The sequence below is a fragment of the Paroedura picta genome, chromosome 2 (genome assembly GCF_049243985.1).
Source record: "Paroedura picta isolate Pp20150507F chromosome 2, Ppicta_v3.0, whole genome shotgun sequence".
In the NCBI taxonomy this organism is placed as follows: domain Eukaryota; kingdom Metazoa; phylum Chordata; class Lepidosauria; order Squamata; family Gekkonidae; genus Paroedura; species Paroedura picta.
In genome coordinates this window covers 35,952,102-35,967,721 of record NC_135370.1, presented here as the reverse complement: position 1 = coordinate 35,967,721, position 15,620 = coordinate 35,952,102, and the positions used below count along the sequence as shown (strand labels likewise).

The 15,620-nt window shown below is 42.7% G+C and overlaps 1 protein-coding gene across 1 annotated transcript in view; it reads right to left on the bottom strand.

Annotated features, from left to right (window-relative positions):
• Positions 1-15,620, bottom strand: part of SLC25A12 (solute carrier family 25 member 12) — an 82,228-nt gene that overhangs the window by 53,413 nt on the left and 13,195 nt on the right. Inside the window, exons 3-4 of the mRNA XM_077319728.1 lie at positions 11,427-11,569; positions 2,579-2,694 (exon numbers count right to left, since the gene is read on the bottom strand). Coding sequence (XP_077175843.1) covers positions 2,579-2,694; positions 11,427-11,569 — 259 coding nt within the window. The remainder of the gene's footprint in view (positions 1-2,578; positions 2,695-11,426; positions 11,570-15,620) is intronic.

The following is a 15,620-nucleotide window of genomic DNA, read 5'->3' as shown; positions in this document are numbered from 1 at the left end:
ATTAAGCCGATCCTATTAATGTTTAACCAGGTAAATTCCTTGAAGCTTACTCCCAAGTAAACATGTTGATGGCTGTAGCCTTTGCCAGGAGTCAACAGTATTCAATTATCAAGAGGAAGTCCATGTTTCATGTACATTCAAAGTAATACTGATGTACGTCCAATGCATTTGAGAACCCATGGGAGGCTTTTTTTAATATAATGAAAAAATACCTTCTATATTACTTGCCAGCATACATAACATGTCTTCTGCAAAGGTGCCTTTCCTATTTTGATAGCAGCTAATACCTGCAGATATTACTTGCCTCTTTATTGCAGCAGGGTAGGAGATGCCTTCCATCAAGGCGAACGATGTAGTAATTTAAGGAAGAAAGTATATTGCTTTTCGATGAGTTACCAAGGTCAGCAGAAATGCAGAGAGTTTCACAGAGCAATATGGATATAGGGAGTACTTGAGCATTATGAGAAGTTCCAGTGTATACAGAACAAATTACATTTCTATACTGGCTTTTATTGCAACAATGTGCATCCCCTGGAAAGAATAAGGATAGTCCCACTATGAATCCTAAATTTTATATGTAATGGGAACACTTATATTTCTCAGGCAAAAGACTATAGCGAGTCATAGGGGAAAGTAATTCAGCGCCTGATGATCAGCCAAGGAAATCACAATCTCATGCAGGAGATCAGTGACTTAAAGAAAACCTGCACAAAATGTATCAAGTAATAAGATGGCTTAATTGAAAAAAGAAGGAATACAGTCAAGTCAGCATGCTCAAATTTAGACTTGAGATGTAGGATTTCCCCTCTACCCAGACATATATTCTGTAACATAAAAAAAGTCTGACTGGAGTGATGGGAGGAGTTGGGCCTCATTGTCTACCTGATTGGCTGTCTGTCCAACAAACGGCCAGTCAGGTAGGCTGTCCTGCCCCTGGCTACATCCCCCTCCAACTTCGTCCACATGGAAGAAGTGCCAGCCCCCTCTACTGGACTGACTGCAAAAAGTAAGCCAGCCAGCTAGCAGAAGTTGGGAGTGGGGGAGGTCCTGGGACTGTGGGCCTGGGGGAGGGGGGAGTACACGCTGGCACTTGCCCCTGCCCCAAGCAGCCTTGCCAGGCCTCGGCAGACATGCCCGGAGGGGTGGGGGGGATAGGCTAGTGCCTGTTGTATTTTTTCTACAACTAGTTTTTCTACTAGTGAGAACATACAGTAAGTAACTGGCATTGTGTATGACAAGGACACAGTTGGACTGCAAGCCAATATGGAAGTTCTCACAGACTTCCTGATTCCCACCGTGCTTTGCTGCATTGCCCTCCAAATTTTGGTGCTAAATGTTCTAAGAGAAGTCATCTAATTTGTTCCACAGGTTAAAAAAATTCATCTAACAAAGAAGCTATATCTCTCTGTATAAACTCAGGTTGTAGCTTTCATCAAAGCGAGCCTGCTGTTGGTGATCTACCTTAGCCTAGGACAGTCTTTTGGAGGAAATAAATAAAAATGACAAAGAATGTGAGTGTCACAGGAAAGTTCTGCTCTTGGAGCTCTGTAAACTTCATCTGTCAGTCTTGTCATTTCTCTCCCCCCTTGTTCCTTGTATTTTAAAGCAACACAGAGACACTAGCCAATTCTGGAAAAGGCAAATTGTGCTTCATCATGCACAGGGTTTCAGCAAGATGTACACTAACCAATGTCATGCAACAGAATCTAATGTTGGCCTTAGAACTGGGATGCTTAGTTGAAAATCCTCACGTACCCATCATGTCCCCCTTGGATGGTCTCCCAGGAGTTACCATCTCACAGCCTAATTGACCTTTCTATTGTGCCTGCAGTGACATCGCCACATGGCCCCCTAATTGGCTGGTACAAGATGGCATTAAAGCAGCAACCTCACGCTGATCTCCTCTCTTTCCCCCCCAAATTCCTATTTCAACTCTCTTGAAAACAGTATTGACCCAAAAGTGTTCACAGGCAGCATTTACCTAGGCTGACTTTGAACAAACAAGTTTATTTTGCATCAGCTATTTTAGGAATATCTAGGCATCAAATATGCAACGAGCTATAGTCATCACACTGTTTGATTAGACAAGTTTTTTGTGTCTGCAATGGCCAACTCTCCGAAGAAAAAGAAGCAAAACAATTTTCAAGGTGAACTATGAGGATCTGTTGAACATACACTTTGTCCCAGTATCCTCATTGAGAATACAGAAATACCCCAAAACTGTCCTCACTGCCTTTTCCTCGTAGCTGAAATCTCTTTAGCGCAGAGGAGATCAGCCCTGACTGCTCCTTAGAAGGCCAGATCCTGAAGATGAAACTCAAATACTTTGGCCACCTCATGAGAAGGAAGGACTCCCTGGAGAAGAGCCTAATGCTGGGAGCGATTGAGGGCAAAAGAAGAAGGGGACGACAGAGAATGAGGTGGCTGGATGGAGTCACTGAAGCAGTTGGTGCAAACTTAAATGGACTCCGGGGAATGATAGAGGACAGGAAGGCATGGAGGATCATTGTCCATGGGGTCGTGATGGGTCGGACATGACTTCGCAGCTAACAACAACAACAACAAGTAATGTTCTTACCAAAAGTAACTTCTCCGTTGCCACTTTTGTCGAACAACTGAAAAGCAACTATGAACATTGCATCTGGTGTGCATAAAACTGACTCGAATGCCAGAAACTCTTGATAGGAGATCAGTCTACAGATAAAACAAAAACACACGTTTCAGACATACAGAGAAGCAGCAACATGTAAGAAACAGTTCATCATGTGCTTGCACATACAGCAGTGAAAGTAAATTTCATCACCAAGATCATCAACAAAGGAAGTTATATGTATCACTGGAAGAACAGTAAGAGAAAAGAAATTATACAATGGATTTTTTTTAAACCAAGACGTAAAAGATTACTAGGTTTGCTAGAAAGGTCCCCACATACACACAATAGAAACACCCCACTGCAGAAATTTGCTTCCAAGTTCAATTTGCTTCTGGGTTCAATTCAAAGTGCTAGTATTGGCTTTGAGAGCCCTGTATGGCCTGGGACCAACATATTTCCAATGACCACATCCTCCAGTATGAATCTATCCCTATACTCTTGTAATATTTGGAGGCCCCACTTCAGTTGCCAACATTTTAAGCTTGACAGGTGGCAACCTGAAAAAAGGCCTTCTTGGTTGTAACACCAAAACTTTTGCACTTCTTCCCCATGAAGATTCATCTGTCTCCTTCTATTGGTTTCTTTTGGCAGAGGTCACCTGGCATACTCGCATTAACAGTTATTGACCCTCTGTCTGGTGGTGTATTTCAATTAAATTATTGTATAATTTAATGTGTTTTAATTGCTCAAATGTTTTCATTTTTAATATATTAATTGCCTTGTGGACGCAGATTGGATAGAAAGGCAGCATAAAAATGTTTTAAATACATAAATGAAATAACATAGAAATGGAATTATTAGCATTACAAAAAGCTCCAGGTAGGCCCACTGTCTGAATGTGCACTTAGCCAGTCATAAAGTCTCTTCCCTCTATTTGTACATAATCTCAAACCTTCCCCATCAGGATATGACACAGCTTGTTATCTTGAACTAGTTTATACCCAGGATTTCTCTAAAAGCACATTCTGATCTAGAAAGGTGACCTGAGACTCATGGCACGAGCGGGCAAAAACAAAGGTACAAAGATGATGACCTCCTATGGTGCACTTGATTAAAAGGTTCACAGAGAACAACTGCCTAATTTGGAGAGAATGGATGAAGAGTCACTTTCTTGAAACAGGATTATAGGACATTATCAAGGATGCCTGACCAGGAAATGATTACACAGCAAAGCAGAGAATCTGGGACTCCATCAATGAAAAGGCAAGAGGGGCCATAATCAAGGGTTCAACTGACAGAAATGCGTTAAGAGTAATATAGATGCCAACAGCCAAAGCTGCATGGTGTGAGCTGGAAAGGATGCATATAAATTGCTTGTTAAAGAGCCAGCTTTATCTACAAAATAAATATTTCAGTATTAAGATGAACAAGGGGGTTATTTACATCATCCTCCAGATTAGATGCTTGGACTGGTTGAACAGTTGAGGAGTTCAGAAAAGGAAACTGATTGTATTCCTATTAATAAACCTCCAGAGTCATATGAAAATACTGTCTAAGATTGATTCTAAAAGTAATCTATCCCTCACAGAAGTTGTAAATCAGCTTGAGGAAACATACAAACCAAAGTCTGACAAAGAATGTTGATCAAATGGCTTGGAATGTAAGTAACAAAGGTGGGATCATTTATTACTTCTGTGGGAAGCAAGGTCACATTAAAAGGTATTATATTGCCTTTTAAAAAAGAGATGACTTTCCCAGTGAAAGAAAAGGGGGGAACTCCAAACAGTTGTTATTAAAGAAATGTTTTATATTAACACAAAGAGCCACAAAAAGTCATATTTGGTATCTGGATAGTGTCTGCGCAACATAATGTTAGGTGAAGAAAAGAAAGACTTCAAATGTTGCAGATGGTTGATCTATAATGGCAGGTGGTATTGACTCAAGAACCATAAAATGAAAACTCCCTATTGGAGAAAAAAGACATCCTTGTTAAATACTGTCTTTATGTCCTAGAACTGGCAAATAATATTATTTCTGTGAGAATACTCAAGGCATAATTACACTTTTTGAATTAAAATGCTATATAAGACAGAGGGAAAAGTTAATTGCAACTGGCAAAGTGCATCAGGATTTGTATGCTTGAGACTTCAATGCAAAAAGTAAACTTTATCAAACATTGTAGTCACAAGAATTGTTCTTGGCTATGGTACAGATAGCCTTCTGGGGAAGGCACTGGCAAACCACCCCGTATTGAGTCTGCCAAGAAAACACTAGAGGGCGTCACCCCAAGGGTCAGACATGACTCGGTGCATGCACAGGGGATACCTTTGCCTTTATGGTACAGATGATTAGGACACAAAGACAACTATGCAATTAGCCAACATGAAAGCCAGAATTTAACTGGAGTCATGCAGATAATGGAGCTTTCTCAGTTCCATAGGGCCTGCCAGACAAAACCTTTCCGCCAGGTTTTTGGTTGAGGCCCAGTCAGGTTAGATCTGGGCCCCTTACTGGCTAGCCAGATCATCAGGCACTCCTGGAATTGCCCCTGAGGCACTGTGCCATCATAGGGTCTGTTATATCAGGGTGTGGTGGAATCTTTCACCACCTGAGGGCTGGAGTCTTATAGGGATTTTATTATCATTTTAGGGATATTTTAATGTATATTTATGATTGTAACCCATCACAAGCCATGTTATGGGAGTGACAAGAGAGAGAGAGAGAGAGAGAGATAGGACATCATTAATCTATGCCAACAGAGAAAAATGAAGCACAGCAAACAGAAAGAGTGTATCAGAGCCCTATGGACAACACACACACCTGCAGGACTTAAAGAACCAGAAGACTTTCTTATCTAGCAAAAGCTATACATGGGAAGACACTGCAAGAAAACCTGCAGAAGAAGCAGAAACATGGAGAAAATCCACTTTAATAACAATGCTCCTAAGCAAAGCAGTAGCCAGGAAGATGCATGTGGAACATCTGGACACAAAGACTGCCATCCTACATGGAGAAATAAAGGAAGATGTTTACAGAAGAACAGGATTTGAACAATCCAAAGACAAGCAATTTGTGTGTAAACTGCCCAGGAATACAGATGGACTGAAACAGGCTGAAAGATGTTGCAATGAGAAACTTCATCAACTGCTAACCAAGGAAGGATTTGAGCATGGCAGAATAATGCCTATACTCAAGATGTAGAGACAACAAATGGACTTACATTCTGACATCTGTGGATGACTTCATTTTATGCTATGAAGACAAGGAGGACTGTGATGAAATAGTTCAACGTTTGAATCAAGAAGTGAAAGAATTAGCAAACATCAGCTATTTTGGAATACAAGGAGAATGAGAGGCACATTGAAGCTATCTTCCCAATCAGGGGCAGAAAATCCTAGAATTTCTGGACTACATGAATATGACAGGAGCTGAGCCAGTAAGCACTCCTATGGAAACCAACTACCTAAACTAGCAAGGAAGTAGTGAACTTTTGGCTGACAACAGGCAATACAGAGAAGCAGTTGGAAGATTGTTGTACATACACACATTGATGTGTCCTGATATAAGAGGAGCTGTGGGCATGCTATGCAGAGAGATGAAATCACCAAGCAAAAGGGACTGGGATACAGGGAAAAGACTTGCACAGTACTTGCATAGCACTGCACATGTGAAACAAAAGTTACCAACAAGTGACAATTCCAGATTAGTGGGATATATGGATACAGACTGGGCAAGAGATACTTCAGACATGAAGTCAACCAGTGAAAAATTATAATTCTATGGCAGCAGAGCAGTCAGCTGGAGCAGCAGGAGACAAGAAATTGTGGCTGTGTCCTCAAATGAAGCTGACTAAACATCTGTAGCAGAATCCTGCAGACAACTTAAATGGATACCATTGCAAGACGTTCTTCTTGAACATCGTTGACCTCCTTCTCCTCAACCCCCCCCTTTTAGGAATGGGGGGTAGGAAGGGGATTTTGTTATTGCGCCACCATGTTGTGATGGTTTTAAGACTTTTAATGGGAGTTTTAATGGGGTTTTAAGACATTGTAACCCACCACAAGCCATTTGGGAGTGGTGAGAAATCGAAGAAATAATAATAATAATAACAACAACAACAACAACAATAATAATAACAATAACAATAACAACAATAATAACAATAACAATAACAATAATAATAATAATAATAATAATAATAAAGGAACCCAAATCAGTACTGCTCTCTGAAGACAACCAAGAGCGCATAAAATGTGCACAGAGAAGATCAACTCAAGAACACATGGATGTGAAGCATAATCTAGTGAGAAATATGGATTTTTTCTATATTTACGTCAAATTATATTTAATTTCTTCTCCCTCACATTTTACTCCTACATGGTCCTGGCAGAACGTAGGTATGAGCAAAGAGCCTTTCTTCCCTAGTTAACATGGCTGGAGGGGATCACTTTTTAAAATCCGTGCATAGTCAAGCCCAGGCTAGCCTGATCACGGTCAGATTGCACGGTCAGCCCAGGCCAGTATTTGGATGGGAGACCTCCAAGGAACACCGGGATCGTGACATGGAGGCAGGCAATAGCAAACCACCTCTGAATGTTTCTTGCCTTTAAAACCCTACAGGGCCATCATAAGTCACCTGAGATTTGATGACACATTCCACCACCATACCTACGGGACCGCCTCTATGCCTACACCCCTCAGAGAGCCTTACAAACTGCTACTACCAACTGCCTAGTGATCCCTAGCCCCAGGGAAGCTCGCTTGACCTCAACTAGGGCCAAAGCTTCCTCCATCCTGGCCCCCACCTGGTGGAATGAGCTCCCGGAGTTGATCAGAGCCCTAGCGGAGCTTAAACAGTTCTGTAGGGCCTGCGAAAGGTTAGCTCTTCTGGCAGGCTTTTGGTTGAGGTCGACCTGAATTCCATCACTTCCCATTGGCCCCTGAGCCCCTCTCCCATGAGAACCACCACCAACATGTCCATCCTATGGGGCCGTCAATAGGATACAGTTAAAATTGGATATTCTCACCATGTTTGTTCCATTATGTTACTGTTCTCCTCAATTTATCATGTTATCTGTACTGTTTTTTTCTCTCGAGTTCCACGTAAACTGCCCTGAGTCTCAAGGGAGGGCAGTATATAAATATAAATTAAATAAATAGTCTAATGGTGCAGGAAATCAGCAATTCTAAGCTTATCAAGTGTACAAGGAATATATGCAACAATTCCTTCTTTACATAAAAACATAATTGGAAAGAGCATGGATAATGTGCTTTGTTTTTTTTTTAAATCATGAGAAACCAAAGGGAAGACCGCATGGAATAATCAACGTTATGTGCAAAAATTCCGCAATAGGCCAATTTATGCATCATCATCATCCTAATCAGCAGAGATTTTATTTTTTGAGTCTCTGCACTGACTATTCTGAATGCTTGTAAGAATCACTTCTGAAAGAAGCAGAAGAATCCTTCTCAGAAACAGCAGAAAAGGACAGAATGGCAACCGGTCAGGAGAAACACACCATCACATAAATATGTATATTTATTTATTATTTGATTTTATGCCACCCCCCTCGGCGATTGCCATCTTAGGGTGGTGAACAACATGACCAGCACTAAGTACAATACAATTTGTTAATATTTAATAAAATTTACAGCGGTGACTGGCCAGGCCCAGCAGTGAGCTCCGTTCACTCAGCTATCTCCTTTCCCACGCTCACCACTGCTGTATGCGCTGTAGCTGCCGTTACCTTCACAGTGGCCACTACCACTGCAGCTGCCCCTGCTGCGGCTGTGGCCACCACCCAGCTCCCTGCCTCTTATGCTGCGCTCGAGGAGGAGTGGGACGGACTGACGTAAAGTCCGTTTCTACTTCCGCTACACTCCAGCCCTGAACGCGGCATAAGATGTGTTTCACATCAATAAGTGGCTTACTGCTGCTTTGAAGGCAGGATTCTCTTCTTGATTCTACGAGAAAATGAGCAGGGAGGACTCAAATGCACCTGGTCCCCCTTAGGAGTCTAACTCAAGCAGTCAAATAATATTTCATCGCCATCTGAAAAAATGCTCTTCAAAATCGGACATTCCCTACTTTCCAAATCAGACAGTCACTTCTTAGTCCTTTAATCCTGTCTACTCATCAGAAGATAAGAAGAGTCCCGCTGGATCAGACCAGCAGTCTATTTAGTCCGGCATTCTGTCCCATAGAGTTCCTCTGGAGGTCTAACAACAGGGCATAGGGGTCATGGCCTTCCCCTTACCTTGCTTCCTGGCACTGGTGTTCAGAGGGGTTTTTTTATTGCCACAGTATGTAAAGGTCCCCTTTAATCATTGACAGACCTAACCTCCAAGAATCTATCCAATCCCCCGTTAAACCAGTCTATACCTGTGGCCGTCACTACTCTGGCAGTGAATTCCACATGGTGATCTTTGTGTAAAGAAGGATTTCCTTTTGTCCATCCTGAAGTCTGATTTGCACTACTGTCAAAAAGACTAGCTGGGCGAACTAGCAGTATCAAGTTTCATGCTGGGTTTGAAGACAGATGGGCAGAGAGCTGAGACACACGTGAAGTTGCCAGTCACTGAAGCAGACCATCTGGTCCCTCAAGGTCAATACTGTCTACCCTGATTGGTAACAGGTTTGTAATGTATTGGGAAGAGGTCTTTTGCTGAAGATTGAGCCCTGGACTTTCTACAAGCAAAGATAATATACCACTGAGCCACTGGCCTTTGAGTTATTCCAGTGGTCCACCCAATGCTTTAATGATCATGATGAAATAGAGGGGCCAGCAGCTCTATGAAACACAGGAAGTTGTAATCTGCCATCTATGCGCTCATTGGCTACTGTCCCCTTTGCTCAGATGAGACCAAAAATCAAGGAGAGGGGTGGAGAAGGGGCCAAAGATTTTGCTCCCCACAGAGAGAGAGAGAGAGAGAGAGAGAGAGAGAGAGAGAGAGAGAGAGAGAGAGAGAGAGAGAGAGAGAGAAATAGATTCAAGTGGGTAGCTGTGTTGGTCTTAAGCAGCACAACAAAACAAAGTCAGAGTCCAGTGGCACCTTTAAGATTGGGATAGATTTATTGAAAGCTCACACCTTGAATAAATCTATCTTAAAGGTGCCACTGGACTCTGATTTTGTTTTACAGAGATAAATAGTTAAGAGTCACCTTAAAAGCCACACCTTTATAGAAGCAAGTTTCTAGGGGAAACGGCTGTAATTTGCCTTTTCTATAACGTCCACAGAAATTTCATTTTGGAACGATTAAAAAAAAAACTTACAAAAAACTAAAACGAAGGAAAATAAAAGCATTTAGGACATCAAAGGTTATATCTGCACATATAATAACCCTTAAGAATTTAAGGGCCTTTTAATTCCAAATGAATGAAGACATTTACCCCCCAAAATGTCTGTTTTCTAAATGCTGATTTGTATCATAAACGTCACCTTTCACCACCTCTTTATCACTGCTCTTTGATGGGATCCTTAACCTCTGCCCCGGAGTAGGTTAACTTCTCCACTGTTGCCCAACACTCTCCTCCTAAATAAATTGTGCGGCCTACGTAGAGAGGACATAACAAGAAGCACGTAGAGCTGCTTGACAAAAGGCCGGGTTAAAAGGCTACGTTTGAGGCAAGTGGACATTCTGCAAATTAGTTGCAGAAAGCGATTTTACAACAAAGAATATTTATTGTCTGTAAGTAGTTCTAAAAGCTCTGCACATTATGACCTTGTCTTGATTAGGCAAATAGTTTGCTTGCCGCGTACAGCGATTAGAATCTAACAGATTGCATTTTTGCGGGGCCCTCGGTAGTGGGAGCTTGAGAATTAGATGGACCTCACACCACAAAGGTCACAGGACTGTTCTCCATGTCTCATTTGGCCAGTCTCATCAGGGACCCCGGGAGTCTTCGACACACACAGAGAACAGGATTTCTCCATGGTAAGAGTAAAGAAACAGGTAAACATGTTACAACTAAAAAATGTAGCCATTATCGGTTTGCAATTCGGCTTACCATAAGGGCAATAAATCAAACCTTTGCCAGCATCTTAAAGAACACCACAAAATGCTTCTGATAAGCTTGTATTTTCCCTGGGCTCACAGTAATCATACCACTTAAAAACTGCATGGTCCTTCTGATGACATGCTGCTCTGATTGGCCCTCACTCAGCAATATGCCCCTAATAGGCTGATAGCAGTCCCCAACTGAGGGCCAGTCAGAGGTTCTTCCCCACCCTTCTGCTCCTTCTGCCACTTGGATTGAGGAGGAAGAGTAGTCGCGATGTAAGCCTGGGGGGGGGGGGGCTGTGGGCGGCCATACATGAGCACTCCATGTCACTCTCACTGGCCTCCTGGCCCCCCCTTTTAAAAATGGGCTTCTCTACTAGTGTACTAATAAAAACAGACAACTTCAAATCATCTAGGGTTGCCAGCTTCCAAGCAGTAATTGGAGATCTTCCAGTACTACATCTGATTTCAGTTTCCCTGGAGAAAACGGTCATTTTGGAGGCTTTATACCCTACTGAGGTCCCTCCCCTCTCCAAACCTCACCCTCCCCAGGCTCCACCCCCAAAACCTCCAGGAATTAACCAACTCAGAGCTAGCAACCATCTGAAGATTTATTGTCCGCAGGCAGAGACTGCATGTCCCAGGAGCACTCAAGTTTATCATTTTTTGCTGCAGTAGTTCTGTCAAGCTGAAGGTACAAGCCGCTCTTCAAATCCAGTCGTGACTAGCCTCTTTAGCATGCTTTGATATTTTATGCCACTGAAGAGCTCAGTGCTATACACCTGTATACATCATTCTCAGTCAAAGGTCACAAACTGGCAAATTCCTCACCCATCTTTTGTCTGATCCGCCACTCCTGCCAGCAGCTGCACAGTTTTAGCGTTATATTGAGGGTCCGTGTACAGTCCCAGGTATCGCTGCACAAAATCTCCCGGCGTCATGTAACGCTCGCCATCTTTTTCAACACTGGCATACTAGAGCAAAGACAAAACAAAAATCACAAATCAGGTAAGATTTACTATCACAGAGATTTGTGTACACGCACTAAGTTCTTAGGCACACAGACAAGGATATATGTATGAGTATACTCGCTTTTCCCGGACCTGGATAGCCCAGGCTACCCCGAATTCTCCAGATCTCAGAAGCTAAGCAGGAATAGCCCTTGCTAGTATTCATATGGGGGACCTCCAAGGAATTACAGTGTTGTGATGCAGAGGCAGGCAATGGTGTGGTGGAATGGACCTGTTTGAGCCTGTTTGATCCCGTCCTCTAAGGCAGGGGTAGTCAACCTGTGGTCCTCCAGATGTTCATGAACTACAATTCCCATGAGCCCCTGCCAGCGTTTGCTGGCAGGGGGTCATGGGAATTGTAGTCCATGAACACCTGGAGGACCACAGGTTGACTACCCCTGCTCTAAGGTTTTCCCAACACCTGGAGAGGCTTTTCTTTCTCTCTCAGGTAACCCATTGCCACCACCTGATCTCTGTACAGAATTGTTCACTGGGCGAGTCAGGGATCCTAGCTTCCCTTCCCAGATCTGAGGTCTTGCCATTGAGTCTCTCACTGCCCAATGCCTGATCCCCATGGGAACCATTTGCTGCCTTATTTGCCCCTGGAAGAAGAACCACTTGTCAACTTCCAACCTTCCTCCTGGTGCTCCTTTTACAATAGGATGTTCAATATGGTTGAAGCCTATGTGGTACAGAGAACCACTACCAGCATTTACAGTTATAATTTAGTCAAAAGAAAATATTCAGAAGCATAATTTTAGCACAGCACCAGACTGAGCAAGGGATTCAAAAGAAATCGATAAAACACAATTCCTCTGTCCCTCTTTCCTTTTTCAAAGTTCTGCAGGGCCTGTAAAATGGCAGTCTTCTACCAGGTCTATTGTTGAGGCCAGGCTGGTCACGAATTATTGTGGGACTCATCCCTTTCTGCTCCATGCTTTTCCCCTATATGACACCTCGCCCATATAGTGGACTTGTTACCATTAGACTTACTAAATTGTCACAGCTATGGAATCCATTATATTTTGTAATGCTTTTATGGCATCAATGTATATATACAAATATTGTAAACCACCCCAAGCCCATCTTTGGAAAGGGGTGGTCTATAAATTGAATACATAAATAAATACCCTATCAGATGTTAAAACATAGGACAGGCTTCTTAGCTTAGGAAATTGCAGATTTCTACAGAGTTTCCATTATCCTGAAACTTCCACCAGCTGTCTAGGAGCAATTGTGCGTAATCTGGTTGGGAAGCATAGCTATGTATATGCCCATCCAGGGCCTCTCCCCTTCCCACCTCCTCCAGGCCCATCATTGGCCATATTGGGAGTGGCAGGTGATTAAACATGACCGTATATGGTCATATCACCCAATAAATGTTTTAACAAATTTAAAATATGTAAAACTAATTAAGTTCCACCCAATCAGGAAACCCTTCCAGGGCTCTCAAGAATCTACAGGGTCTCACGAAATCCTGGTTGAGGAAGCCTTGTCTACACACGTTATTTTTTATTTGTTTTATTACATTTATATACCATCCTCCCTTGCAACTCAAGGAAATGTCAACATTCTTTAGGCATCACATTTGTATTAGTTTAAAAAGGATGCCACACTTTACATACAAAGCCTAACACCTCCTGAGGGTCTTTAAGAAAAAATTATTGAAGCATAAACAAACTTACAGAAAAAAAACATATAAAACATACAAGATATTTAGAACAATTACAAGACAAAGAATAACAAAAAGGAAAAAAACACCCCACTGCTTTCATATTGTACCCCCTATCCCCCAATGTTGTTTTTAAAAGTTCCCTTGTCACAGGTGGGGGCCACATGTCACTTTTAGATTAGAAGAAGAAGAAGAGTTGGTTCTTATATGCCGCTTTTCCCTACCCGAAGGAGGCTCAAAGCGGCTTACAGTCACCTTCCCATTCCTCTCTCCACAACAGACACCCTGTGGGGTGGGTGAGGCAGAGAGCACTGATATCACTGCTCAGTCAGCTTTATCAGTGTCGTGGCAAACCCAAGGTCACCCAGCTGGTTGCATGTGGGGGAGCGCAGAATCGAACCTGGCATGCCAGATTAGAAGTCCGCACTCCTAACCACTACACCAAACTGGCTCTCTCTTAGCCTGTAGCGATATTCCTTTGCAGAACTGCTTCCAGAAAGATTTTTCATTTATACAAAAGTCCTAACAGCCTAGGTAGTCACACATACACTCACTCAACTCCTATTTATCATAACCAATATGCGATACAGGTAGGGATGCCCACCTCTATCTGTACACATTTGACTGTACACATTGAAGTCTGACTTGACCTGAATCAGGACCACTGCAGCTGTCTTCCACATATGAATTAGATTAGAAAGTTCATCCGATTAGAAAGTTCTGCAAATTCAGAGGTCTTGTTTTTCCCGATCCTGCTACCAGAGACTCTTTTAACAGGAGATGTCAGGGATCGATCCAGGAACTCTGTGAATGCAAAACATGTGCTCTACCATGAAGCGATACCCCCTCCCCAAGGGGAAACGCAAATGTATTTTCTGCTATTAGAGTGCATTGTGTTTATACATAAATGTTGCTCTAGCCCATGGAAATTTTTTACATTTTCTTTTGACAGTTTAAAGATAATTATACCCAAACAAGCTGAGCATTCCTTGCAGGCAGATAATATATGGATTCTGGAATGCTTTGAGAAAACTGTAATGGACTCAGGGTATTAATACCCTGAACAAAAGTAATCTAAGCAGTGCTTCAATAAAACCCAGATTGTACATTCAGAATAAATCATGTTACACAGGAAAGCAAGTATAAATTATACACTGTGTATCGTGCCGCCAAGAGTCAAGCTGTCAAAGGTTTGGAGATTTATTATTTGTAGTCTGCAAGTCCCAAAAGAGCATCTTCAGAGGAAGCTGCTTTAGAAGTTACAATCGTCCCTGACTTTGGAAGTGTTCTATCTTCCCTAACTTAGGCTTTCACAACCAGGTTTCGTGAAACCCTACAATTTCTTGACAGCTCCAGAATGGGTGGGAGTTGTCCGTGTGTGTGTTTGTGTGTGTGTGTGTGTGTGTATATAATTGGGTTTATACCCCATCACTCCCAGAAGGCTCATGGAGGCCAACAATAAAAGACTCTCCCAATAAAAACCTCATGCAATAAAAATCAATACAACAGAGGCAACAGACTACAATACCCTCCCAATCCCGCTCCCAGGAGACACACAATGCCTCGGGGGCTTATATGAAGTGATGTAGATCTTAGGCGCCTTACATTTGTTAAACATTTATTGAGTGATATGACCATACATGGTCATGTCAAGCTGCCCCCCCCCCGAAAAATGGCCAATGATGGGCCTAGAGGGGGTGGGAAGGGGAGGGGTCATGGGTGGGTATGTCCACAGCTATGCTTCCCAACCATATTCTGCTCCATTGTACCACTTCTGGACATTCTTGAAGCCTGAAGAACGTTTCAGGGGTTTCTCAATGGTAAAAAAGTTGAGAAGGGCTAACTTACACAAAGGTGAAAATAAACAAGAAAGTAGTCTGCAAAACTTAGGCTTGACTGAGGCTTGACAGTTCCTCATGTTGTGGTGACCCCCAACCATAAAATTAGGCAAGTATTCTTTCACAGAAATTAAACCGAAACTAACCAATGGTGTGAAGATCCATTGTCCTCCATGATGATTGTATATAAATTGTTTCCCCCCCCCCCCCCCGCCCAGGGTTTCTCTGTTCAGTTCTGCCTCTTGTCCCACCATGCCGATCTCGCTCTTTTCTGCTACTCCAGACAGACGAACACTCTATCTTGATCTACCCTGCAAGGCTGTTGTGTGGATGGCATCCCCCGACCAGGTTGCTTGTCCTGCCGCAACCCCTGTGAAAGGGTCGTTCGACCCCAAAGGGGTCCTGACCCCCAAGTTGAGAACCAGTGCTCTAAATACAGACAGCTACATGTCATGGAGAAAGCTAGGCAAAAAACACCCTTTTCCCTCTGACAAGCTACATAGAG